We start from the raw sequence: 26,592 nt of genomic DNA, 5'->3' as shown, positions 1-26,592 counted from the left end.
TTTGGCAAAGTGGGTGGGGTTATATCCTTCCTGTTTGGCCCTGTCCGGGGGTATCTTCGGATGGGTCACAGTGTCTCCTGACCCCTCCTGTCTCAGCCTCCAGTATTTATGCTGCAGTAGTTTATGTGTCGGGGGGCTAGGGTCAGTTGGTTATACCTGGAGTACTTCTCCTGTCTTATCCAGTGTCCTGTGTGAATTTAAGTATGCTCTCTCTAATTCTCTCGTTCTCTCTTTCTTTCTCTCTCTCTGAGAACCTGAGCCCTAGGACCATACGTCACGGCAAACCGGGCATGATGACTCCTTGCTGTCCCCAGTCCACCTGGCCTTGCTGCTGTTCCAGTTTCAACTGCTCTGCCTGCGGTTATGGAACCCCTACCTGTCCCAGACCTGCTGCTTTCAACTCTTAATGATCGGCTATGAAAAGCCAACTGACTTTTATTCCTGATTATTATTTGACCATGCTTGTCATTTATGAACATTTTGAAAATCTTGGCTCTCTCTAATTCTCTCCTTCTCTCTTTCTTTCTCTCTCTCGGAGGACCTGAGCCCTAGGACCATACGTCAGGACTACCGGGCATGATGACTCCTTGCTGTCCCCAGTCCACCTGGCCTTGCTGCTATTCCAGTTTCAACTGTTCTGCCCGCGGTTATAGAACCGCCACCTGTCCCAGACCTGCTGTTTTCAACTCTTAATGATCGGCTATGAAAAGCCAACTGAAAATTATTCATGATTATTATTTGACCATGCTTGTCACTTATGAACATTTTGAACATCTTGGCATAGTTCTGTTATAATCTCCACCCGGCACAGCCAGAAGAGGACTGGCCACCCCTCATAGCCTGGTTCCTCTCTAGGTTTCTTCCTAGGTTTTGGCCTTTCTAGGGAGTTTTTCCTAGCCACCGTGCTTCTACACCTGCATTGCTTGCTGTTTGGGGTTTTAGGCTGGGTTTCTGTACAGCACTTCGAGATATTAGCTGATGTACGAAGGGCTATATAAAATAAACTTGATTGATTGATTGATCACCACCCTGGATGGTTCCGACCTAGAATATGTGGACATCTATAAGTACCTAGGTGTCTGGCTAGACTGCAAACTCTCCTTCCAGACTCATATCAAACATCTCCAATCCAAAATCAAATCGAGAGTTCTATTTCGCAACAAAGCCTCCTTCACTCACGCCGCCAAACTTACCCTAGTAAAACTGACTATCCTACCGATCCTCGACTTCGGCGATGTCATCTACAAAATAGCTTCCAATACTCTACTCAGCAAACTGGATGCAGTTTATCACAGTGCCATCCGTTTTGTTACTAAAGCACCTTATACCACCCACCACTGCGACCTGTATGCTCTAGTCGGCTGGGCCTCGCTGCATGTTCGTCGTCAGACCCACTGGCTCCAGGTCATCTACAAGGCTATGCTAGGTAAAGCGCCGCCTTATCTCAGTTCACTGGTCACGATGGCAACACCCACCCGTAGCACGCGCTCCAGCAGGTGTATCTCACTGATCATCCCTAAAGCCAAAACCTCATTTGGCCGCCTTTCCTTCCAGTTCTCTGCTGCCTGCGACTGGAACGAATTGCAAAAAATCTCTGAAGTTGGAGACTTTTATCTCCCTCAACAACTTTGAACATCTGCTATCTGAGCAGCTAACCGATCGCTGCAGCTGTACATAGTCCATCGGTATATAGCCCACCCAATTTACCTACCTCATCCCCATACTGTTTTTATTTATTTACTTTTCTGCTCTTTTGCACACCAGTATCTCTAATTGCACATGATCATCTGATGATTTATCACCCCAGTGTTAATCTGCTAAATTGTAATTATTCGCTCCTATGGCTTATTTATTGCCTACCTCCTCATGCCTTTTGCACACATTGTATATAGATTCTCTTTTTTTTTCTTTTTTCCCCCTACTATGTTATTGACTTGTTTATTGTTTACTCCATGTGTAACTCTGTGTTGTTGTCTGTTCACACTGCTATGCTTTATCTTGGCCAGGTCGCAGTTGCAAATGAGAACTTGTTCTCAACTAGCCTACCTGGTTAAATAAAGGTGAAATAAAAATAAATAAAAAAAACAGGCAAACACCATGACATCCTCTACCTCACTGCTAGAAGCCGGGCACGTGAACAGAGTGAGTACTGGATGGTTCACTTGTCTAACATTTTTACTCAGATTTGGACATATCTTGGACATTTACTTTTGCTTTGTAGATGAAAGGAATGGGAATGACTTTGTCTTACCTGAAAATGTAAGACATAGCTAATATCGTGCTAGATATAAAGTGATACAGTGCATTCGGAAAGTATTCAGACCCCTTCACTTTTTCCACATTTTGTTACATAACAGCCTTATTCTAAATATTGTTTTCCCTCATCAATCTACACACAATACCCCATAAGGACAAAGTAAAAACAGGTTTTTAGAAAATGTTGCTAATTTATTTCAAATAAAAAACTGAAATACCTTATTTACGCACGCATTCAGACCCTTTGCTATGAGACTCGAAATTGAGCGCAGGTGCATCGAGTTTCCATTGATCATCCTTGAGATGTTTCTACAACTGGATTGGTCCAGCTGTGGTAAATAAAATTGATTGGACATGATTTGGAAAGGCACACACCTATCTACAGTTGAAGTCGGAAGTTTACATACACCTGGGTTGGAGTCATTAAAACTCGTTTTTCAACCACTCCACAAAATTCTTGTTAACAAACTATTGTTTTGGCAAGTCGGTTAGGACATCTACTTTGTGCATGACACAAGTAATTTTTCCAAGAATTGTTTACAGACAGATTATTTCACTTATAATTCACTGTATCACAATTCCAGTGGGTCAGAAGTTTACATACACTAAGTTGACTGTGCCTTTAAACAGCTTGGAAAATTCCAGAAAATGATGTCATGGCTTTAGAAGCTTCTGATAGAATAATAGACATAATTTGAGTCAATTGGGGTTGTACTTGTGGATGTATTTCAAGGCCTACCTTCAAACTCAATGCCTATTTGCTTGACATCATGGGAAAATCAAAAGAAATCAGCCAAGACCTCAGAAAATAAATTGTAGACCTCCACAAGTCTGGTTCATCCTTGGGAGCAATTTCCAAAGACCTGAAGGTACCACATTCATCTGTACAAACAATAGTACGCAAGTATAAACACCATGGGACCACGCAGCCGTCATACCGCTCAGGAAGGAGACGCGTTCTGTCTCCTACAGATGAACGTACTTTGGTGCGAAAAGTGCAAATCAATCCCAGAAAAACAGCAAAGGACCTTGTGAAGATGCTGGAGGAAACAGGAACAAAAGTATCTATATCCACAGTAAAACGAGTCCTATATCAACATAACCTGAAAGGCTGCTCAGCAAAGAAGAAGCCACTGCTCCAAAACCGCCATAAAAAAGCCAGACTTCAGTTGCAACTGCACATGGTGACAAAGATCGTACATTTTGGAGAAATGTCCTCTGGTCTCTTGAAACAAAAATAGAACTGTTTGGCCATAATGACCATTGTTATGTTTGGAGTAAAAAGGTGCATGCTTGCAAGCTGAAGAACACCATCCCAACCGTGAAGCACGGGGGTGGTAGTATCATGTTGTGGGGGTGTTTTGCTGCAGGAGGGACTGGTGCACTTCACAAAATAGATGGCACCATGGGGGAGGAAAATTATGTCGATATATTGAAGCAACATCTCAAGACATCAGTCAGGAAGTTAAAGCTTGGTCGCAAATGAGTCTTCCAAATGGACAATGACCCCAAGCATACTTCCAAAGTTGTGGCAAAATGGCTTAAGGACAACAAAGTCATGGTATTGGAGTGGACAACACAAAGCCCTGACCTCAATCCTATAGAAAATTTGTGGGAAGAACTGAAAAAGTGTGTGTGAGCTGGGAGGCCTACAAACCTGACTCAGTTACTCCAGCTCTGTCAGGAGGAATGGGCCAAAATTCACACAACTTATTGTGGGAAGCTTGTGGAAGGCTACCCGAAACGTTTGACGCAAGTTAAACAATTTAAAGGCAATGCTACCAAATAATAATTGAGTGTATGTACACTTCTGACCCACTGGGAATGTGATGAAAGAAATAAAAGCTGAAATAAATCATTCTCTCTAGTATTATTCTGACATTTCACATTCTTAAAATAAAGTGGTGATCCTAACTGACCTAAAACAGGGAATTTTTACTTGGATTAAATGTCAGGAATGGTGAAAAACTGAGTTTAAATGTATTTGGCTGAGGTGTATGTAAACTTCCGACTTTTGACAGTGCATGTCAGAGCAAAAACCAAGCCATGAGGTCAAAGGAGATAGAGCTCCGAGACAGGATCTTATCGAGGCACAGATCTGGGGAAGGGTACCAAAACATTTCTGCAGCATTAAATGTCCCCAAGAACACAGTGGTCTCCGTCATTCTTAAAGGGAAGAAGTTTGGAACCACCAAGACTCTTCCTAGAGCTGGCCGCCCAGCCAAACTGAGCAATTGGGGGAGAAGGGCCTTGGTCAGAGAGGTGACCAAGAACCTGATGGTCACTCTGACAGAGCTCCAGTTCCTCTGTGGAGATGGGAGAACCTTCCAGAAGGACAACCATCTCTGCAGCACTCCATCAATCAGGCATTTATGGTAGAGTGGCCAGATGGAATCCCCTCCTCAGTAAAAGGCACATGACAGCCCGCTTGGAGTTTGCCAAAGGGCACCTAAAGGACTCTCAGACCATGAGAAACAAGATTGTCTGGTTTGATGAAACCAAGATTGAACTCTTTGGCCTGAATGCCAAGCGCCACGTCTGGAGGAAACCTGAGACCACCCTACGGTGAAGCATGGTGGTGGCAGCATCATGCTGTGGAGATGTTTTTCAGCAGCAGGGACTAGGAGACTAGTCAGGATTGAGGGAAAGATAAAGTGCAGAGAGATCCATGATGAAAACCTGCTCCAGACCTCAGACTGGGGCGAAGGTTCAACTTCCAACAGGACAACGACCCTAAGCACACAGCCAAGACAACAGTCTCTGAATGTCCTTACATAGGCCAACCAGAACCCGGACTTGAAGCCGATCAAACATCTTTGGAGATACCTGAAAATAGCTGTGTAGTGATGTTCCCTATCAAACCTGACAGAGCTTGAGAGGATCTGCAGAGAAGAATAGGAGAAACTCCCCAAATACAGGTGTGCCAAGCTTGTAGCCTCATACCCAAGAAGACGCGAGGCTGTATTTGCTGCCACAGGTGCTTCAACAAGGTACTGAGTAAAGGGTCTGAATATTTATGTAAATGTAATATTTCAGTTGTTGTTGTTTTTTTAGCAAAAATGTCTCAAAACCTGTATTTTTTCATTATGGGGTATTGTGTGTAGATTGATAAGGAAAAAACTATTTTTAATCCATTTTAGAATAAGGATGTAATGTAACAAAATGTAGAAAAAGTGAATGGGTCTGAATACATTGTGAATGCACTGTATGTCGCATTTGCTATTTAGTTGTAAATATGTATGCGACTGTTAAAACTACTATGGATTACTTGTTTTGATTGTTGTTTTCAAGCAGCTAGCTAGTTAGTGTAGCAGGCTTGTTAGCTAGCTGACTGCGTCATGCATTGGTTTGTTTTATTTTAATATAAAATGTTGCTTCGCTATTCAGTTGCAACTAGCTATAACTTTGTGTATCCTTGACGTTGTGTTATATTTCTGATGTCTGTTATCTGAAAGATTAGCTAGCTAGCCAGCTAGCTAGCCAGCTACTTCACTTCACACTAGTGGCACGGAATAGCCATGCTCATTGGAAGAATTGTAAATCCATTGTGAAAGGCTTTGGAGCTTGACTGCCGATTTATTCGGATGAAATGTGTCCATATATTGGTATTTTAGTGCCACCTATCAGTTGTAACTGTGGATGCTACATCGGTCAATGGCTAAACTCAGTTGAGCAGTGTGTTTTTGTCAAATGATAGCAATGAAATATGCCGCTATCAGAGGCTATTGCTTGTGTTTTTTGGCTACATTGGTATTTACATTTTATGAAAATTGTTTGTCAATTTTGGTTAATAGCCTATGGTTATTGGAGCTATCTGTTGTATGGTGCATTTGGGCTTCATCAATGTTTATTTGTGAGTACTGTAGGTCTGGCTTTGATAAAAGACAGTGTTCATCCAGCCACCGACCTCACTGCACGTCGCTGGTATGCAAATTCTGGTGCCACATGCATTGCATTTGCACGTGCACAAATACTTATATAGATCTAAGCATCACTGTGTCTTCTCCTATTGGAGAAGGTGCAGATGCAGTTAATAGGCATTGAACTAATGCCTGTTATTTTCTATTTATATAACTCCGTCTCTACTCAACACAATGCAGAGTGCAACCCATTATATGTGCATGGTATTACATTACAGCCATTAGTGTTACAGTGAATGGATTCAGTACAACATGTGAAATACCATCACCACAAAAGGTAACAACTCAATATTTAGATCTAACAACATAACAGAATATGGCTGACCTTTGACCTTCAAATGCCTCGGTGGTTGAGGCGATTTTTTCTGTTCTTTATCCTCCTTATTGGATAACTGGTCCTCTGACTTAATGGCTTCTTTTTCGCTGTGGGAATATATTTTCTTATTAACAAACGACAACGCCATAGAACGGGAGGATATAGTTAAATGTTAAATTATGATTTTGAATGTCTTACCTGGGGTGATCTCTGGGGATTATGTCAGCAGGCTCTATGAAATCTGGAGCTGTGTCGTAGTCAGAGGGACTAGACACTGGGGAAACAGAGAAAATAAATTATCATTGTCAGTTAAAGGGGCAATCTGCAATTCACAAAGTGGTCACCCCGCTACTGTTTTGGTGAACATCGGAGGGATGGGACTGGAGAAATGTAAGTACAATCAAATTCATTGACAGAGCTATGGATGCAAGGAATGACCATCCATGAGTTCAAAATGATAGTTTGAACCATGTTTTCAGGGTATGCAGCAGAGGTGTCATGCCCATAGATGGCACAGGTGCACATGCCCCCTCAGATTTGTTCTGTATTTTTTTTAAATATAAAATAATAATATTTTGTTGTTTGTTTTTTCTCTGTAATACCACTAGCCACTTGTCAATTGTATGAAGTTGGTTTTAGCTAGCCCAGATAGGTTCCCAACCTCCCAACCACATAAGTAGCTTGTCTAACCATCTTAGCTGGCATGCCTGCTGGCAAGATTGGTAGACTTTAGAAAAGCAAGCAATAAAGTAAATGTACTGAATTACACCCACATTTCTTTCAATATTTTACCCAGATTTTAGCAGAGATACAGAAAAGCATATTTAGTTTCTTTAAAAAAAGAAACACCAGTCAGGAGGACAGACAGTTCATTAGATATGCAGAAAAACAACAATATTTTTTACATAGAATTAAGCAGAATGATTTTGGCTCTAGACTGCAGGAAAAAGCTGTTTCTAAATTCTCCAACTTATGGACCGGAGACAAAGCCTCTCTACGGACCACCCCCCAGTCATCCTCACGTACTTTGTGCCCTCTCAGACTTTTGGGGTGCATGATGCCCCTGTATACAGTGTCTTCTTTACAATTGCATTGTTTACAAAACGGAGTGAAACAAGCTTATATTTTGGGATCTGATGGGCTACGACAGTTGAATGAAGCTCATGAGGCATTTACACATAACATTCTCAAGAATCAATGGGAAAATATAATTAATTTTGTCCAAAAAGAGATGTACAAATGGCCCCTTTAATAAGGCAAAGATGAATTTCAGTCTATCGGCAAACAGCTACAACTCACTCCTAGCAAATGCAGACACAATTACTGCACAGGACCCAGGTCACGTACTAAGGACATCTATAATGTTTCTAACTTGACTTACTAGAGCTGGCGGCGATAAGGGAGGCCCTCCTCCTCTCCTGCAAGGTCATGCGGGGATCCTCCTCGGTCAGATTGTAGGCCTGCCACAGGGAGATCCCCTCACACTCCACAGACTCCACAGTCTCCTTCCCAGGGGTGGAGGTCTGGGCTGGCTGGAGAGGGCCAATGGAGGCCAGGACTGGGTGCACAGAAGGGGTGGAGGGCTGGGCTGGGGCTGCGGGCCTCTGGGTAGATGGTGGCTTTTGAGGTTCACCCACTGTAATGTTACCATTATATGAGGACACACCAAACGTGTTGGCCACCTCACAGGTATAGACCCCAGTGTCTATGGCTGACATGTTGATGATCACCAGTGTGCAGACGCCATCCTCTGAGGTGTTCATACGGTGGCGTTGGTCTCCTATGACCTCCTGGCTGTTCTTCAGCCAGCGTACTGCGTTGAGCTTCCCTTCCACCTTACACTCCAGCTGGATGGTACCATTGGTCTCAGCATTCTGGTTCTTAAACACCTGCTTGAAGACGGGCCGCATGTCTTTGCGGGTCTTGTATCCCTTGAAAGCTGCCTGGATCTTGATGGCAGCTTCCAACATCTCATGTTCGTCCTCGACACTGTCAAGTGCAATTTCGTCAACTTGCTGAGTCATCTGTAGCCCCTTGGGAACTCCAGCAACAGCGACTACAGGCTTGCTGGTCTTCTGGTTGACTGTTACCTGGGTGGGGGCCTCAGTAAAGGACTCATCCTCTGAGATATGGAGTTGGTTATCATCCTCAACCATCTTGGGTTTTTCAGTCTCCTGCACTGTAGACCTTGCTGGCTGTTTATCCCTCTGTTCTATCTCTGTCTCCTTCACCATAGACTTCACTGGATGTTTCTCTTGATGGCCTATTTCTATATCTATCTTCATTTTAGATCTAACAGATCTAACCATCTGTTCTACCCCATCATCGGACACTATAGATGATCGTCTCACTGGTGGCACTGGCTGTTTCACCACTTGGTCTATACCAGCATCCAACACTACAGACGCTCTTCTCGCTTGGGGAACTGGCTGTTTCCTCACCTCGTCTATCCCAGCATCTGACATCATAGATGCTCGCCTCACTGCTGGAACTGTCCGTTTCCTCACCTCATCTACACCAACATCCGACACTACAGATGCTCGTCTCAATGGTTGAACTGGCTGTTTCACGACTTCCTCTATCCCAGCATCCGACACTACAGATGCTTGCCTCACTGGTGGCACTGGCCGTTTCCTCACCTCGTCTACCTCAGCATCTGACATTATAGATGCTTGTCTCGCTAGTGGAACTGAGTGTTTCCTCAACTCTTCTACCCCAGCATCCGAATCTGAAACTACAGATGCTCGCCTCCCTGCTGGAACTGTCCGTTTCCTCACCTCATCTATCCCAGCATCCGATACTACAGATGCTCGTCTCACTGGTGGAACTGACTGTTTCCTCACCTGATCTACCCCAGCATCCGACACTACAGATGCTCGTCTCGCTGGTGGAACTGGCTGTTTCCTCACCTCATCTACACCAGCATCTGACATTATAGATGCTTGTCTCGCTAGTGGAACTGACTGTTTCCTCACCTCGTCTACCCCAGCATCCGATACTACAGATGCTCGTCTCACTGGTGGAACTGACTGTTTCCTCACCTCATCTCCACCAGCATCCGACACTACAGATGCTCGTCTCACTGGTGGAACTGACTTTTTCACCACTTGCTCTATCCCAGCATCCAACACTACAGATGCTCGTCTCACTGGTGGTACTGGCTGTTTCCTCACCTCATCTACCCCAGCATCTGACACTACAGATGCTCGTCTCGCTGGTGGTACTGGCTGTTTCACCACTTGCTCTATCCCAGCATCCGACACTACAGATGCTCGTCTCGCTGGTGGTACTGACTGTCTCACCACTTGCTCTATCCCAGCATCTGACATTATAGATGCTTGTCTCGCTAGTGGAACTGACTGTTTCCTCTCCCCGTCTACCCCAGCATCCGAAACTACAGATGCTCGTCTCACTGGTGGTACTGGCTGTTTCCTCACCTCATCTACCCCAGCATCTGACACTACAGATGCTCGTCTCGCTGGTGGTACTGGCTGTTTCACCACTTGCTCTATCCCAGCATCCGACACTACAGATGCTCGTCTCGCTGGTGGTACTGGCTGTCTCACCACTTGCTCTATCCCAGCATCTGACATTATAGATGCTTGTCTCGCTAGTGGAACTGACTGTTTCCTCACCTCGTCTACCCCAGCATCCGAAACTACAGATGCTCGCCTCGCTGGTGGAACTGGCTTTTTCATCCCTTGATCTATCCCAGCATCTGACACGACAGATGCTCGTCTCACTGGTGGAACTGGCTGTTTCCTCACCTCATCTACCCCAGAATCCGACACGACAGATGCTCGCCTCGCTGGTGGCACTGACTGTTTCAGGACTTGCTCTATCCCAGCATCCAACACTACAGATGCTCGTCTCACTGGTGGAACTGGCTGCTTCCTCACCTCGTCTACATCAGCATCTGACATTAAAGATGCTTGTCTCACTGGTGGAACTGGCTGCTTCCTCACCTCGTCTACATCAGCATCTGACATTAAAGATGCTTGTCTCACTGGTGGAACTGGCTGCTTCCTCACCTCGTCTACATCAGCAACTGACATTAAAGATGCTTGTCTCACTGGTGGAACTGGCTGCTTCCTCACCTCGTCTACATCAGCATCTGACATTAAAGATGCTTGTCTCACTGGTGGAACTGGCTGCTTCCTCACCTCGTCTACCTCAGCATCTGACATTAAAGATGCTTGTCTCACTGGTGGAACTGGCTGTTTCCTCACCTCGTCTACCCCATCATCCGACACTATAGACGCTCGTCTCGCTGGGGGCACTGGCTGTTTCACCATGTGGTCTACTTCAATCTCCTTCACCATAGACTTTTTTTCCTCTGTGTCCCTCACCATAGCTCTTACTGGCTGTTTCACTTGCTGTTTCTCCTGCTGGTCTACCTTAATCTCCTTACCCATAGACCTTAATAACTGTTTATTACGTAGGTCTACCACCGTCTCTGCTTCAGACTCCAGGTCTTTCTCTGACCCCACAATGGATGCCCAGATCATGCCCTGTTTCTTTGGCCCTGGTGGAGGTGTGGGAGAGGCAGCCTTCGTGGGAGGCATTGTCTTGGGAGGTTCTGTCTTGGCTGGGGGAGGCTTTACTGCCACAGAGGCTGTGGTCTCCACACCACCTGCCTGGCACGTGTAGCTGCCACTGTCCTCAGGCTTCAGCTCCAGGATGTGTAGCTGAAACACACAGTTGTCCTGCTTAATGTGGTACTTTCTGTTGGGCCTAAGAGGCAGCCGGCCCTTCCTCCACTGGACTGGGACTCCAGGCTTAGACAGTTCACAGGACAGGCAGGCTGTGCCCCCTTCCTCAGCCTCCACAGCCTGCAGCTCTTCTTCAAAGTATGGAAGCAGCTCTGGAGAGACGGAAGACAATTAGGGAATTGAAAATCTATGTTACATGTGACCAATATTAGGGTGAGTAATGCAAAGAGAGAACACAGAATATTGTGACCCCCTGGGATAATCCTGAGTTCCTGGTTATGTTACTTCTCTGTAGGAAATTCTTACCTGTGACAGTCAGATTGACGCTGCTCTGCATGTCTCCAGTATCACAGGAGTATATCCCAGAGTCATCTGGGTCCACATTGTGGATGAGAAGCAGGTTGAGCTTGCCCTCCTTACGGTTCTCATACTTGTCTCCGTTCAGTAGGGGCATGTTGTTGCGTCTCCATGTGACAGGGGTAGTGAGGTCAGAGGTCGTACAGGATAAGGTCGCCGTCTCCCCTTCCATGATGACGGTGTCCCGGGGCTTCTCCTCAATGAGTACTTTAACTGGACACAGAGGAAAGTCAACTCTCAAAATGTGTACAGTACACATATATATTAGTGTTTATACTTTATACTTCTTGGAGTTTTGATGCACTGAACATGACTGTGATGAGGTGTGATTCCTCTACATGCAGCAGGCGTGTGCTATTACACAACCAATCACACACATACCTTTCACAGACACAGAGGCAGTGGTCTCCATGCCATCTGCCTGGCACGAGTAGCTGCCACTGTCATCGGGCTTCAGCTCCAGGATGTGTAGCTGAAACACACAGCCGTCCTGCTTCATCTGATACTTCCTGTTGGGCCTGAGAGGCAGCCGGCCCTTCCTCCACTGGACTGGGACTCCAGGCTTAGACAGCTCACAGGACAGGAAGGCCGTTTCCCCTTCCTCAGCCTCCACAGCATGCAGCTCCTCCTCAAAGTATGGAGGCAGCTCTGGAGAGATAATACGGAATTCCAAATCTATGTTCCATTTGACCAATGTTAGGGTGAGTAATAGAAAGACAGTAATACAATTCAGAATATTTTATTGTAATGTTGTAATTATGTGGATAAATTTGTCAGTGAATTCTGAAAATCTTTTCAAGGATGGTTCCATAATGTTGTGTTTTTAGGGAGTGGTATTGGTTCTTGTAGAATACCTTTCATTTTATTCCCTATTATAGTATTCTTAACAATTACGTTGTTTAATGTTCTTCGCTAACCTTTGAAATTAGACACTTAAAACGATTCTGGGGATAAGCATACGCATCTTCAATATGTACCCATTCTTCCTCTTTAGTGGATTTAACTATATGTAGCAAGTAAAAGTATTGGGTAGCGAGTTGATACAATTCCAAGTCTGAAAGGTTAAAACCACCCTCATACTTATGTACAGTAGATGTAAAACGTTCCTTTTTATTCTATGAATGTCTTCTGTGGGGTAATTGGTATTACTGAAAATAGATACAAAAACTTTGGAAGCAATGCCATTCTAAAGAGGGTTATTCTACCTGTAAGATTTATGGGAAGATTATTCCATTTAATTAGATCTACTTTCATATTATTGAGTAATGGAATAAAATTATCTTTATATATTTGTTGTTTGTTGTGACTTATTAAGCATCCTAAGTATTTAATATTTTTTTGTGGTCCACCTAAAGGATTGCTGTAGATTGTGAGTTATTCTTTTTCTTATCACCATTATTTCATTTCTTCCACGTTAGTTTTATATCCTTAGAATTTGAAGTATTCTGAAAATAATTTTGGCAAAGGGGCCATTAAGTTTTCAATATTGGTCAGGTATATCAGGAGATCATCTGCAAATAAGTTTAGTTTATATTAATGTTTACCAATGTTACATTTGGGTCCTGTCTAATTATTTCTGCAAGCGGTTCAATTGCCAGTACAAACAGGAAGGGGGAGATGGAACATCCCTGTCTTGTGCCCCTTACTTTTGAACATTTATACAATATTTTCATAAAATGTATTATTTCAGCTGGAATGCTGAAAGCTTTCAAAGTTTTTAATAGAAAAGGTCATTCAAAACACAGCTGATTAAAATAATCTAAGCTTGATGATGAGTTGGTTATTTGAATAGTGCTAGGGCAAAAAAACTAAACATGCACCCAGGAGGGGCACCAGGACCAAGTTTGGGAAACCCTGTCCTAATCTACGCCTTAAAAGGAATCGCAAATTATATCGGGGGTCGGCTTTTCCCTGTCCTCTGTCTACATTTGTAATGGTAAAGGTTTTAGTCTTTTGTTTACGTATTTAACACATTTCGGGTCTATAAGATGTGCGCTGTTCATTCTCCAATTCTGTCGCTAAGTGCATTTTCTATTGGTGTAATTAAGCATGATACCGGAGAATGATCCAATATCACTATATCATGATTTTTCTTTATCCAGTAAATTGCTGAGTGCATTTTTAGAGAAAAAAAATGGAGCCAATTCTTGAATAGCTTTTCTTACTTGAGAAAAAAAGGAATTGTCTTTTGTAGGTGGGAATAGTCATATGCAGGTGTCCTGTAAATATTTGTAGAGAACGTTTTTCAACCTCTATGGAGGCTCCCTTTTTTATTACTATGTCAGTCAATCTTATCGAATGTATGATTTAGGTCACATGCTATAATAATAATTCCTGTCTGGATTTGATCTAATATAGTATGAATTACATCTAAAAACACCAGATTTGCCACTGGTGGGATATACTATGAAATCAATGTGTATTTTTCACCATGTAAAGTACATTTAATTCAATATTAGAAAATTGCCTTTTTGGTCCATGTGCTGGGATATAAGGGGAAATTATATATTCTTATTTACCAGGATGCCTACACCTCTGCTGTTACTACAGTAGGTGGCAGCATATGCCTCTCCAACCCAGCTCCTCTTTAGATGTTCAATTTATAATTTAAAAGAAATGTAACTCTTGCAAGAAAACCATATTTGCTGAAAATCTCTTTAAGTGGTTGCGAACCAGATGCTTTTTTCCCTGTGCATATTCCATGTGATAAATTGGATATTGTTGGTCTTTACTTGTATAGAATCAAAGTTAGCCAGAACAGATAAGGTTATCATTGAAGAACCAAATAACACATTTTAGCAGAAATGCAAAAAAGTATTTAGTCAGCCACCAATTGTGCAAGTTCTCCCACTTAAAAAGATGAGAGAAGCCTGTAATTTTCATCATTGGTACACTTCAACTATGACAGACAAAATGAGAAAAAAAATTCCAGAAAATCACATTGTAGGATTTTTAATGAATTTATTTGCAAATTATGGTGGAAAATAAGTATTTGGTCAATAACAAAAGTTTATCTCAATACTTTGTTATATACCCTTTGTTGGCAATGACAGAGGTCAAACGTTTTCTGTAAGTCTTCACAAGGTTTTCACACACTGTTGCTGGTATTTTGGCCTATTCCCCCATGCAGATCTCCTCTAGAGCAGTGATGTTTTGGGGCTGTTGCTGTGCAACACGGACTTTCAACTCCCTCCAAAGATTTTCTATGGGGTTGAGATCTGGAGACTGGCTAGGCCACTCCAGGACCTTGAAATGCTTCTTACGAAGCCACTCCTTCGTTGCCCGGGCGGTGTGTTTGGGATCATTGTCATGCTGAAAGACCCAGCCACGTTTCATCTTCAATGCCCTTGCTGATGGAAGGAGGTTTTCACTCAAATCTCACGATACATGGCCCCATTCATTCTGTCCTTTACACGGATCAGTCGTCCTGGTCCCTTTGCAGAAAAACAGCCCCAAAGCATGATGTTTCCACCCCCATGCTTCACAGTAGGTATGGTGTTCTTTGGATGCAACTCAGCATTCTTTGTCCTCCAAACACGACGAGTTGAGTTTTTACCAAAAAGTTATATTTTGGTTTCATCTGACCATATGACATTCTCCCAATCTTCTTCTGGATCATCCAAATGCTCTCTAGCAAACTTCAGACGGGCCTGGACATGTACTGGCTTAAGCAGGGGGACACGTCTGGCACTGCAGGATTTGAGTCCCTGGCGGCGTAGTGTGTTACTGATGGGAGGCTTTGTTACTTTGGTCCCAGCTCTCTGCAGGTCATTCACTAGGTCCCCCCGTGTGGTTCTGGGATTTTTGCTCACCGTTCTTGTGATCAGTTTGACCCCACGGGGTGAGATCTTGCGTGGAGCCCCAGATCGAGGGAGATTATCAGTGGTCTTGTATGTCTTCCATTTCCTAATAATTGCTCCCACAGTTGATTTCTTAAAACCAAGCTGCTTACCTATTGCAGATTCAGTCTTCCCAGCCTGGTGCAGGTCTACAATTTTGTTTCTGGTGTCCTTTGACAGCTCTTTGGTCTTGGCCATAGTGGAGTTTGGAGTGTGACTGTTTGAGGTTGTGGACAGGTGTCTTTTATACTGATAACAAGTTCAAACAGGTGCCATTAATACAGGTAACGAGTGGAGGACAGAGGAGCCTCTTAAAGAAGAAGTTACAGGTCTGTGAGAGCCAGAAATCTTGCTTGTTTGTAGGTGACCAAATACTTATTTTCCACCATAATTTGCAAATAAATTCATTAAAAATCCTACAATGTGATTTTCTGGATTTTTTTTTCTCATTTTATCTGTCATAGTTGAAGTGTACCTATGATGAACATTACAGGCCTCTCTCATATTTTAAAGTGGGAGAACTTGCACAATTGGTGGCTGACTAAATACTTTTTTGCCCCACTGTATGAAGGCGGCGGGCATTCCATAGAAGGGGAGGATCATAGTATAAATACATAGTTATTTTATATGTTACATACAGTACCAGTCAAAAGTTTGGACACACCTACTCATTCAAGGGTTTTTCTTTATTTTTACTATTTTCTACATTGTAGAATAATAGTGAAGACATCAAAACTATGAAATAACACATATGGAATCATGTAGTAACCAAAAAAGTGTTAAACAAATACAAAATACCGTTCAAAAGTTTGGGGTCACATAGAAGTGTCCTTGTTTTGAAAGAAAAACACCTTTTTAATGCATTAAAATAACATCAAACTGATCAGAAATACAGTGTGGACATTGTTAATGTTCTAAATGACTATTGTAGCTGGAAACAGCAGATTTTTTAAATGGAATATCTACATAGGCGTACAGAGGCCCATTATCAGCAACCATCACTCCTGTGTTCCAATGGCATGTTGTGTTAGCTAATCCAAGTTTATCATTTTAAAAAGCTAATTGATCATTAGAAAACTATTTTGCAGTTAGAGTGTCTAGTTTGAGAAACAGACACCTCACAAGTCCTCAACTGGCAGCTTCAATACCTGCAAAACACCAGTCTCAACGTCAACAGTGAAGATGGGGCTCCGGGATGCTGGCCTTCTAGGCAGAGTTGCAAAGAAAAAGCCATATCTCAGACTGGCCAACAAATCGAAAAGATTAATATGGGCAAAATAACACAGACACTGGACAGGGGAACTCTGCCTAGAAGGCCAGCATCCCGGAGTCGCCACTTCACTGTTGACATTGAGACTGGTGTTTTGTGGGTACTATGTAATGAAGCTGCCAGTTGAGGACTTGTGAGGCGTCTGTTTCTAAAACTAGATACTCTAATGTACTTGTCCTCTTGCTCAGTTGTGCACCGGGGCCTCCCACTACTCTTTCTATTCTGGTTAAAGCCAGTTTGCGCTGTTCTGTGAAGGGAGTAGTGCACAGCGTTGTACGAGATCTTCAGTTTCTTGGCAATTTCTCACATGGAATAGTGGAATAGAATCACATTTCTCAGAACAAGAATAGACTGATGAGTTTCAGAAGAGAGGTATTTGTTTCTGGCCATTTGAGCCTGTAATGGAACCCACAAATGCTGATGCTCCAGATACTCAACTAGTCTAAAGAAGGCCAGTGTCATTGCTTCTTTAATCAGCACAACCGTTTTCAGCTGTGCTAACATAATTGCAAAAGGGTTTTCTAATGATCAATTAGCCTTTTAAAATGCCAAACAAGCTAACACAACATGCCATTGGAACACAGGAGTGATGGTTGCTCATAATGGGCCTCTGTACGCCGATGTAGATGTTCCGTAAAAAATCTGCAGTTTCCAGCTACAATAGTCATTTACAACATTAACAATGTCTACACTGTATTTCTGATCAAATTGATGTTATTTTAATGGACAAAAATGTTTGCTTTTCTTTCTATAACAAGGACATTTCTAAGTGACCCCAAATTTTTGAACGGTTGCGTATATTTTAGATTCTTCAAAGTAGCCACCCTTTGCCTTGATGACAGCTTTGCACACTCTTGGCATTCTCTCAACCAGCTTCATGAGGTAGTCACCTGGAATGCATTTCAATTAACAGGTGTGCTTTGTTAAAAGTTAATTTGTGGAATTTATTTCCATCTTAATGCGTTTGAGCCAATCAGTTGTGATGTGACAAAGTAGGGGTGGTATACAGAATACAGCCCTATTTGGTAAAAGACCAAGTCTATATTATGACAAGAACAGCTCAAATAAGAAAAGAGAAATGACCATCCATCATTATTTTAAGACATGAAGGTCAGTCAATCCGGAAAATGTAAATTACTTTGAAAGTTACTTCAAGTGCAGTCGCAAAAACCATCAAGTGCTATGATGAAACTGGCTCTCATGAGGACTGCCACAGGAAAGGAAGACCCAGTATAACTCTGACTTGTGTGATTTGTTTGTCTCTTCTCATTTGATAATAAAGGAATTAACCACGACATTTGGCGACGGGGATGTGGATGCGAATCTTCACTTGGTGACCGCTCCTGACGACCTGGGTAAATCGTGATACAAGGGATCCCTCAAACTTGCAATCTCAGGGAGACCACACTTCGGGAACGGAGCAGATGGACCCGCCTAAGATCTGAGAGGAAGCGAGCCGAGTGGATACCACATCCCGAACATAGTTTTTTTTTTAAAGAGAGGAGCGAACCACACAAAGTCAAGTTTTTAAGAAAAGCCTCTGTTACGTGGGCTCTGAGTGTGGTCCTGTATGAGGGGACACCGTAGAGACGTAAACAGGGCCGAGTCAGTGGAGGAGGATCGGAGAGTTAGTAGACTCAAAGACACCTATCATTGGTCGTTTGCGGGCGACTTAGAGCCGGCCTGATACTGAATTGATCACAGTGGAGATTGGTGCGGTCTGTAGGGGCGAGGGGCCAGGGTGACTGTGGGTTCTTAGTGAAGCACAGTACCTGGTGAAGCCCTATTGAAAGAAGGACATTGTTCTGAAAAGTGTCTAAGTGACCCTCAGAAGTGGTGAAATCCAATTATTTTAAATGTGCTAGCCAGGTATGCCCTGGGTTACTTTATGTGAGTGTTTTGTTTTAGGACCACATTGTGAGTCATGTGTCAAAATGGGGTAATTATCAGTCCTCTGAGGTATTGTAGTGAAGTTTACACAGCTCAAGTGATATGTAGGAGTGTATTGAGTGATATGTAGAAGTGTATCGAGTGATATGAAGGAGTGTATTGAGTGATATGTAGAAGTGTATCGAGTGATATGTAGGAGTGTATTGAGTGATATGTAGAAGTGTATTGAGTGATATGTAGAAGTGTATCGAGTGATATGAAGGAGTGTATTGAGTGATATGTAGAAGTGTATCGAGTAATATGTAGGAGTGTATTGAGTGATGTGTAGAAGTGTATCGAGTGATATGAAGGAGTGTATTGAGTGATATGTAGAAGTGTATCGAGTGATATGAAGGAGTGTATTGAGTGATATGTAGGAGTGTATCGAGTGATATGTAGGAGTGTATTGAGTGATATGAAGAAGTGTATCGAGTGATATGAAGGAGTGTATTGTTGTGTTGCTTGTTCTGTTTTGTTTCGATACAAATCTCACCAGATTGGGTCTCCTGGATTGTTGGGATTTCTCCCGATGGGTCAGAGGTCTAACTTCCTGATCCTGTGGCTCTGCGATGAAGTTGACAATGTGATGGGGAGTGTAAGCCAATTTGAAAAAAAATAGTTCAACAGAATGTGTTGTTATTCACTTTGACATGTGTTTAGAGATTTATATGAAGAATAATTGGTAAAAGTCATAATTTGTCTGGATTTCCTGAACTAAGCTGTTGTTCTGATCTGTCTTCTCTCGAGGTTATCATGAAAGGTGACGTCGGATGGTGTCTTGATGCATGGCAGGGATAATTCAGCCGAGAACAGTGTGAACCTCAAAACTCCCTCTAACCGGCTGAAGAAGACCGACAAAGGCCTTCAACACGGCCCTGTCCGCACCATTTCTACTGAGAGACCTGAGTCCGAGCCTGCAACCGGTGTACAGCATCCAATCGAAGCTATCAACTGTTTTTTCTCTCATGCCTTTTCTCTCAGTAGTGTGACAGGAGTCCACATGGAGTGAGCATGGAGAGAGATCTGTTCCAAACTTCTCTCATGTTGCTGGTATCGTTGGCAAATGGTCAAGATATAATGGGTGGTAAAGGTGGTGGCAGCTCAGGTGGGACATTATCTTGGGCCTTCAACTTTGAATCATGAAGCTATCTGAAGAAGAACCAATGAAAAGACGCCAGCAGAATCAGTGCCTGAAGGGGGGGGGGGGGGGGGGGGGGGGGTTGGTCACCTGTGCCCATAATTGATTTAGGCTTGTCTAAAAATATATATATTTTGGGTCATCTACACACTGCAAAATGTACAGTAATTTAGATTAAGAATGCATTAAGATGATGATCTGTAATTATAATCGTGATAATAAACGTAATACTAGAATTATAGGATAATTATACTGTATTTTAATATACATGTACATTCTGCCAATGTTGTTGTGTGTTATGTTGAGGGTTTTAACGTTGAGTGTTTGGACCAATGTGAATCCCTGAGCATTGTCATTCTAAATTTGGGTTGGATAATTAATTGGATTTTGATTACGATTTGGAAACTGAATGATTTTTAAAAACGGACTGATTGATTTGAGTTTAGTATGTTAATAACCATATGAGTGACGCAATTCATGTATTACGGATTGATGGTTTTGATTGTTGTTGTGTACTAAAGATGTCGACACTATTCTCAGCACGCCCTGGTGAATGGAGAGGGTGAACTCTGATCCTGAGAGTGAAAATGATCCTAATCTATTTGATCTATAGGAGTAGCCTTCTAAATAGTGGGATCGTGATGCTTGTCCTGGGTTACGTTCATTACGCACCAACACAATAAACCGGGATTCACTACTTTGATTTGTCCAACCAGATATGCTAATTTTAGTTTCTGGGATGCTGACCTAGGGGAGTAGGCTTAGTATCAACGCGATGATTTGTTTCGTACTGATGAAAAATGTACTTCGATTTAAACTGCAGATCATTTGTTAACGATATTTTCATGTTTACATCATTCCCAAATTAAGGATCATTTTATGTTAAGGTTAAAGGCTCAATGAACCGACGTATGGTCATTTACAATGGTAGTGTATTATTGCAAGGACGTTTTCTTTTAAGTCGATAGAATTCTCAAAATGGGGGAGCGAAATTACAATATTATGTTACAATACTGTTATTGCATCAAACGGTTGGTTTATGCAACAGAATAGTGGGTTCTTAGAAGTATATTGTGTCTGTGTGAACTGAGCGGGCCTCTGGGGCTTTAATGCCGACAGTAGATTTACGACGCCTTTGCTGATCAAGGCCTAAAGACCGCATTTCATAGCATGAGTTGATGTTTGTGTGCCGGGAGTTACCAGGGTGAAGATGGCTCGGCTATGGATAATGATGAGGGGAAGCTTGTTTTGGGGGCCAGACCCTGGTTTCCACACAATGAGAACAGTCTTTACAGCAGAAACCATCTGCTGTGAATTATTCATTTCTTTCATACGGATCCCAACCTTGTGACCCATTCCACACATTTGCTGTTTGTCATGTAGACTAAGGGGGTGTATCTTTACTATAAAATACCTTTGTATACTTGGTCTCGGGGCTCTCGATGACTCATCTAAGGGTGGTTTGTTGACCAGCCATAGTAATTGAAGAGCACTCACATCATTCACTTGTGTGGGTGTCGTGTGACATGTGTTCCTTATTAATAAGTGAAAAAAGTATTTAGTTTAAGTATAACTCTGACTTGTGTGATGTGTTTGTATCTCCTCATTTGATAATAAAGGAATTCACCACGACACCTCTCTTACAAATCTATGTTCCACTTGACCGATGTTAGGGTGAGTAACACACAGAAAGAATTCTGAATACTGTAAAACCCTGAAATAAGTCCCTGGTTATGTTACTTCTCTGATGGGAAATTCTTACCTGTGACAGTCAGATTGGCGCTGCTCTGCATGTCTCCAGTATCACAGGAGTATATCCCAGAGTCATCTGGGTCCACATTGTGGATGAGAAGCAGGTTGAGCTTGCCCTCCTTACGGTTCTCATACTTGTCTCCGTTCAGTAGGGGCATGTTGTTGCGTCTCCATGTGACAGGGGTAGTGAGGTCAGAGGTCGTACAGGATAAGGTCGCCGTCTCCCCTTCCATGATGACGGTGTCCCGGGGCTTCTTCTCAATGAGTACTTTAACTGGACACAGAGGAAAGTCAACTCTCAAAATGTGTACAGTACACATATAATTGTGTTTATACTTTATACTTCTTGGAGTTTTGTTGCACTGAATATGGCCGTGATGAGCTGTTCTACAGCTGCACCATCGAGAGCATCCTGACTGGTTGCATCACTGCCTGGTACGGCAACTGCTCGGCCTCTGACCACAAGGCACTACAGAGGGTAGTGCGAACGGCCCAGTACGTCACTGGGGCCAAGCTTCCTGCCATCCAGGACCTCTATACCAGGCGGTGTCAGAAGAAGGCCCTAAAAATTGTCAAAGACTCCAGCCACCCTACTCATAGACTGTTCTCTCTGCTATCGCACGGCAAGCGTCACCGGAGCGCCAAGTCTAGGCCTAAGAGGCTTCTTAACAGCTTCTACCCCCAAATCATAAGACTCCTGAACATCTAGTCAAATGGCTACCCAGACTATTTGCAGTGCCCCCCCCCCCCCCTTTCACCCATCTTTACACCACTGCTACTCTCTGTTGTCATCTATGCATTGTCACTTTAATAACTCTACCTACATGTACATACTACCTCAAATAACCACTGCCCCCACACATTGACTCTGTATCGGTACCCCCCTGTATATAGTCTCGCTATTGTTATTTCACTGCTGCTCTTTAATTACTTGTTACTTTTATCTCTTGTTCCTATCTGTATTTTTTTTCAACTGCATTGTTGGTTAGGGGCTCGTAAGTGAGCATTTCACTGTAAGGTCTACACTTGTTGTATTCAGCGCATGTGACTAATACAATTTGATTTGATTTGATTTGATGGGGTGTGAATCCTCTACATGCAGCAGGCGTGTGCTATTACACAACCAATCACACACATACCTTTCACAGACACAGAGGTGGTGGTCTCCACACAACCTGCCTGGCACGAGTAGCTGCCACTGTCCTCGGACTTCAGCTCCAGGATGTGTAGCTGAAACACACAGCCGTCCTGTTTCATCTGGTACTTATTGTTGGGCCTGAGAGGCAGCCGGCCCTTCCTCCACTGGACTGGGACTCCAGGCTTAGACAGTTCACAGGAAAGGAAGGCCGTGCCTCCTTCCTCAGCCTCCACAGCCTGCAGCTCTTCTTCAAAGCATGGAGGCAGCTCTGGGCAGTTGGAAGACAATAAGGGAATTCCAAATCTATGTTCCATTTGACCAATGTTAGGGTGAGTAATAGAAAGAGATAATTCTGAATATTGTACTGTAATATTGTAAGATGTGGATCAATTTATCAGTGAATTCTGAAAAGCTATCCAAAGGATTGTTCCATAAGGTTGTGTTTATAGGGAGTGATATTGGTTCTTGCAAAATACATTACATTTTCTTCAATATTTTTATAGTGTTATTAAATATAAAGTGATTTATGTTCTTAGCTTTATCCTTTTAAAATAGACATGTGAAAAGATTCTGGGGATGAGCATGCACATCTTCAATATGTACCCATTGTTCCTCTTTAGAGCATTTAACTATATGTACCAAGTAAAAGTCTTGGGTAGTGAGTTGATACCATTCCAAGTCTGGAAGATTTAAACCAGCCTCAGACTTAGGAAGATGTAATACTTTCCTTTTAATTCTATGGATTTTATGACAAGTATACTTTTTTTTAAAACGTCTTCGGCGGGGTAATTGGTATTACCGAACATAAATGCAAAAACTTTGGGAGTCATGCCATTCTAAAGAAATGAAATCTACCTGGAAGGTTAATGGGAAGATTATTCCATTTAATTAGATCAGATTTCATATTGTTGAGTAATGGAATAAAGTTATCTTCATATATTTGTTGTTTGCTGTCACTTGTTAAGCATCCTAAGTATTTAATATGTTTTGTTATCCACTTAAAGGACTGCTGTGCATCATGAGGTATTATTATTTTTCCATTATTTTGTTCCATTCCACGATAATTTTATATCCTGAGACTAGTGTATTCAGAAAATATTTTTAGCAAAGAGGGTATTGAGTATTCAATATTGGTCAGGTATATCAAGAGATCACCTGCAAATATATTTATTTATATTCATGTTGACTAATAGTGATACCAGTTACATTTGGGTCCTGTCTATTTCTTAGTATTATTAAGTTCTTCCTTCTCTGTCTCCCAAACCAAATACATCCCTCTCCACAACCCCATCCAAGTTCTGCCCTATTTACTCCACCCAAGCCAAGCTTGTCCCACCCTCCCATTGATGCCCTCTCTTACTAATCTATGTTCCAAATTACCAATGTTAGGGTAAGTAATGCACAGAAAAAAATCTGAATATTGTAACCCCCTGAGATAAACATAAGATCCTGGTTATGTTGCTTCTCTGTAGATGATGGGAAATTCTTACCTGTGACAGTCAGATTGGCGCTGCTCTGCATGTCTCCAGTGTCACAGGAGTATATCCCAGAGTCATCTGGGTCCACATTGTGGATGAGAAGCAGGTTGAGCTTGCCCTCCTTACGGTTCTCATACTTGTCTCCGTTCAGTAGGGGCATGTTGTTGCGTCTCCATGTGACAGGGGTAGTGAGGTCAGAGGTCGTACAGGATAAGGTCGCCGTCTCCCCTTCCATGATGACGGTGTCCCGGGGCTTCTCCTCAATGAGTACTTTAACTGGACACAGAGGAAAGTCAACTCTCAAAATGTGTACATTACACATATAATTGTGTTTATACATTATACTTCTTGGAGTTTTGTTGCACTGAATATGGCCGTGATGAGCTGTTCTACAGCTGCACCATCGAGAGCATGCTGACTGGTTGCATCACTGCCTGGTATGGCAACTGCTCGGCCTACGACCGCAAGGCAATACAGAGGGTAGTGCGAACGGCCCAGTACGTCACTGGATCCAAGCTTCCTGCCATCCAGGACCTCTATACCAGGCGGTGTCAGAAGAAGGCCCTAAAAATCGTCAAAGACTCCAGCCACTCTACTCATAGACTGTTCGCTCTGCTGCCGCACGGCAAGCGGTACCGGAGCGCCAAGTCTAGGTCCAAGAGGCTTCTTAACAGCTTCTACCCCCAAGCCATAAGACTCCTGAACATCTAGTCAAATGGCTACCCAGGCACATTTACAGTGCCCCCCCACCCTCTCTTTACACCACTGCTACTCTCTGTTGTCATCTATGCATAGTCACTTTAATAACTCTACCTACATGGACATACTACTTTAAATAACCGGTGCCCCCGCACATTGACTCTGTATCGGTACCACCCCTGTATATAGTCTCGCTATTGTCATTTCACTGCTGCTCTTTAATTACTTGTTACTTTTATCTCTTGTTCCTATCTGTATGTCTTTTAAACTGCATTGTTGGTTAGGGGCTCGTAAGTGAGCATTTCACTGTAAGGTTTACCCTTGTTGTATTCGGCGCATGTGACTAATACAATTTGATTTGATTTGATGGGGTGTGAGTCCTCTACATGCAGCAGGCGTGTGCTATTACACAACCAATCACACACATACCTTTCACAGACACAGAGGCGGTGGTCTCCACACAACCTGCCTGGCACGAGTAGCTGCCACTGTCCTCGGACTTCAGCTCCAGGATGTGTAGCTGAAACACACAGCCGTCTTGCTTCATCTGGTACTTCCTGTTGGGCCTGAGAGGCAGCCGGCCCTTCCTCCACTGGACTGGGACTCCAGGCTTAGACAGCTCACAGGAAAAGAAGGCCATGCCTCCTTCCTCAGCCTCCACAGCCTGCAGCTCTTCTTCAAAGCATGGAGGCAGCTCTGGGTAGTTGGAAGACAATAAGGGAATTCCAAATCCATGTTCCATTTGACCAATGTTAGGGTGAGTAATAGAAAGAGATAATTCAGAATATTGTACTGTAATATTGTAAGATGTGGATCAATTTATCAGTGAATTCTGAAAAGCTATCCAAAGGATTGTTCCTTAAGGTTGTGTTTATAGGGAGTGATATTGGTTCTTGCAAAATACATTACATTTTCTTCAATATTTTTATAGTGTTATTAAATACAAAGTTATTTATGTTCTTAGCTTTATCCTTTGAAAATAGACATGTGAAAAGATTCTGGGGATGAGCATGCACATCTTCAATATGTACCCATTGTTCCTCTTTAGAGCATTTAACTATACAGTATGTACCAAGTAAAAGTCTTGGGTGGTGAGTTGATACAATTCCAAGTCTGGAAGATTTAAACCAGCCTCAGACTTAGGAAGATGTAATACTTTCCTTTTAATTCTATGGATTTTATGACAAGTATACTTTTTTAAAGAACGTCTTCGGCGGGGTAATTGGTATTACCGAACATAAATGCAAAAACTTTGGGAGTCATGCCATTCTAAAGAAATGAAATCTACCTGGAAGGTTAATGGGAAGATTATTCCATTTAATTAGATCAGATTTCATATTGTTGAGTAATGGAATAAAGTTATCTTCATATATTTGTTGTTTGCTGTCACTTGTTAAGCATCCTAAGTATTTAATATGTTTTGTTATCCACTTAAAGGACTGCTGTGCATCATGAGGTATTATTATTTTTCCATTATTTTGTTCCATTCCACGATAATTTTATATCCTGAGACTAGTGTATTCAGAAAATATTTTTAGCAAAGAGGGTATTGAGTATTCAATATTGGTCAGGTATATCAAGAGATCACCTGCAAATATATTTATTTATATTCATGTTGACTAATAGTGATACCAGTTACATTTGGGTCCTGTCTATTTCTTAGTATTATTAAGTTCTTCCTTCTCTGTCTCCCAAACCAAATACATCCCTCTCCACAACCCCATCCAAGTTCTGCCCTATTTACTCCACCCAAGCCAAGCTTGTCCCACCCTCCCATTGATGCCCTCT

The 26,592-nt window shown here is 42.6% G+C and overlaps 1 protein-coding gene across 1 annotated transcript in view; it reads right to left on the bottom strand.

The window, feature by feature from the left end:
• Positions 1-26,592, bottom strand: part of obscna (obscurin, cytoskeletal calmodulin and titin-interacting RhoGEF a) — a 109,693-nt gene that overhangs the window by 32,540 nt on the left and 50,561 nt on the right. Inside the window, exons 40-48 of the mRNA XM_039003063.1 lie at positions 25,234-25,500; positions 24,118-24,381; positions 22,629-22,895; positions 21,500-21,763; positions 11,943-12,209; positions 11,511-11,774; positions 10,260-11,356; positions 7,874-8,582; positions 6,691-6,766 (exon numbers count right to left, since the gene is read on the bottom strand). Of these exons, the coding sequence (XP_038858991.1) occupies positions 6,691-6,766; positions 7,874-8,582; positions 10,260-11,356; positions 11,511-11,774; positions 11,943-12,209; positions 21,500-21,763; positions 22,629-22,895; positions 24,118-24,381; positions 25,234-25,500 (3,475 nt within the window). The remainder of the gene's footprint in view (positions 1-6,690; positions 6,767-7,873; positions 8,583-10,259; positions 11,357-11,510; positions 11,775-11,942; positions 12,210-21,499; positions 21,764-22,628; positions 22,896-24,117; positions 24,382-25,233; positions 25,501-26,592) is intronic.

The sequence above is a fragment of the Salvelinus namaycush genome, chromosome 10 (assembly GCF_016432855.1).
Source record: "Salvelinus namaycush isolate Seneca chromosome 10, SaNama_1.0, whole genome shotgun sequence".
In the NCBI taxonomy this organism is placed as follows: Eukaryota; Metazoa; Chordata; class Actinopteri; order Salmoniformes; family Salmonidae; genus Salvelinus; species Salvelinus namaycush.
The sequence above is the reverse complement of the archived record's forward strand: the minus strand, read 5'-3'. Positions and strand labels throughout refer to the sequence as shown.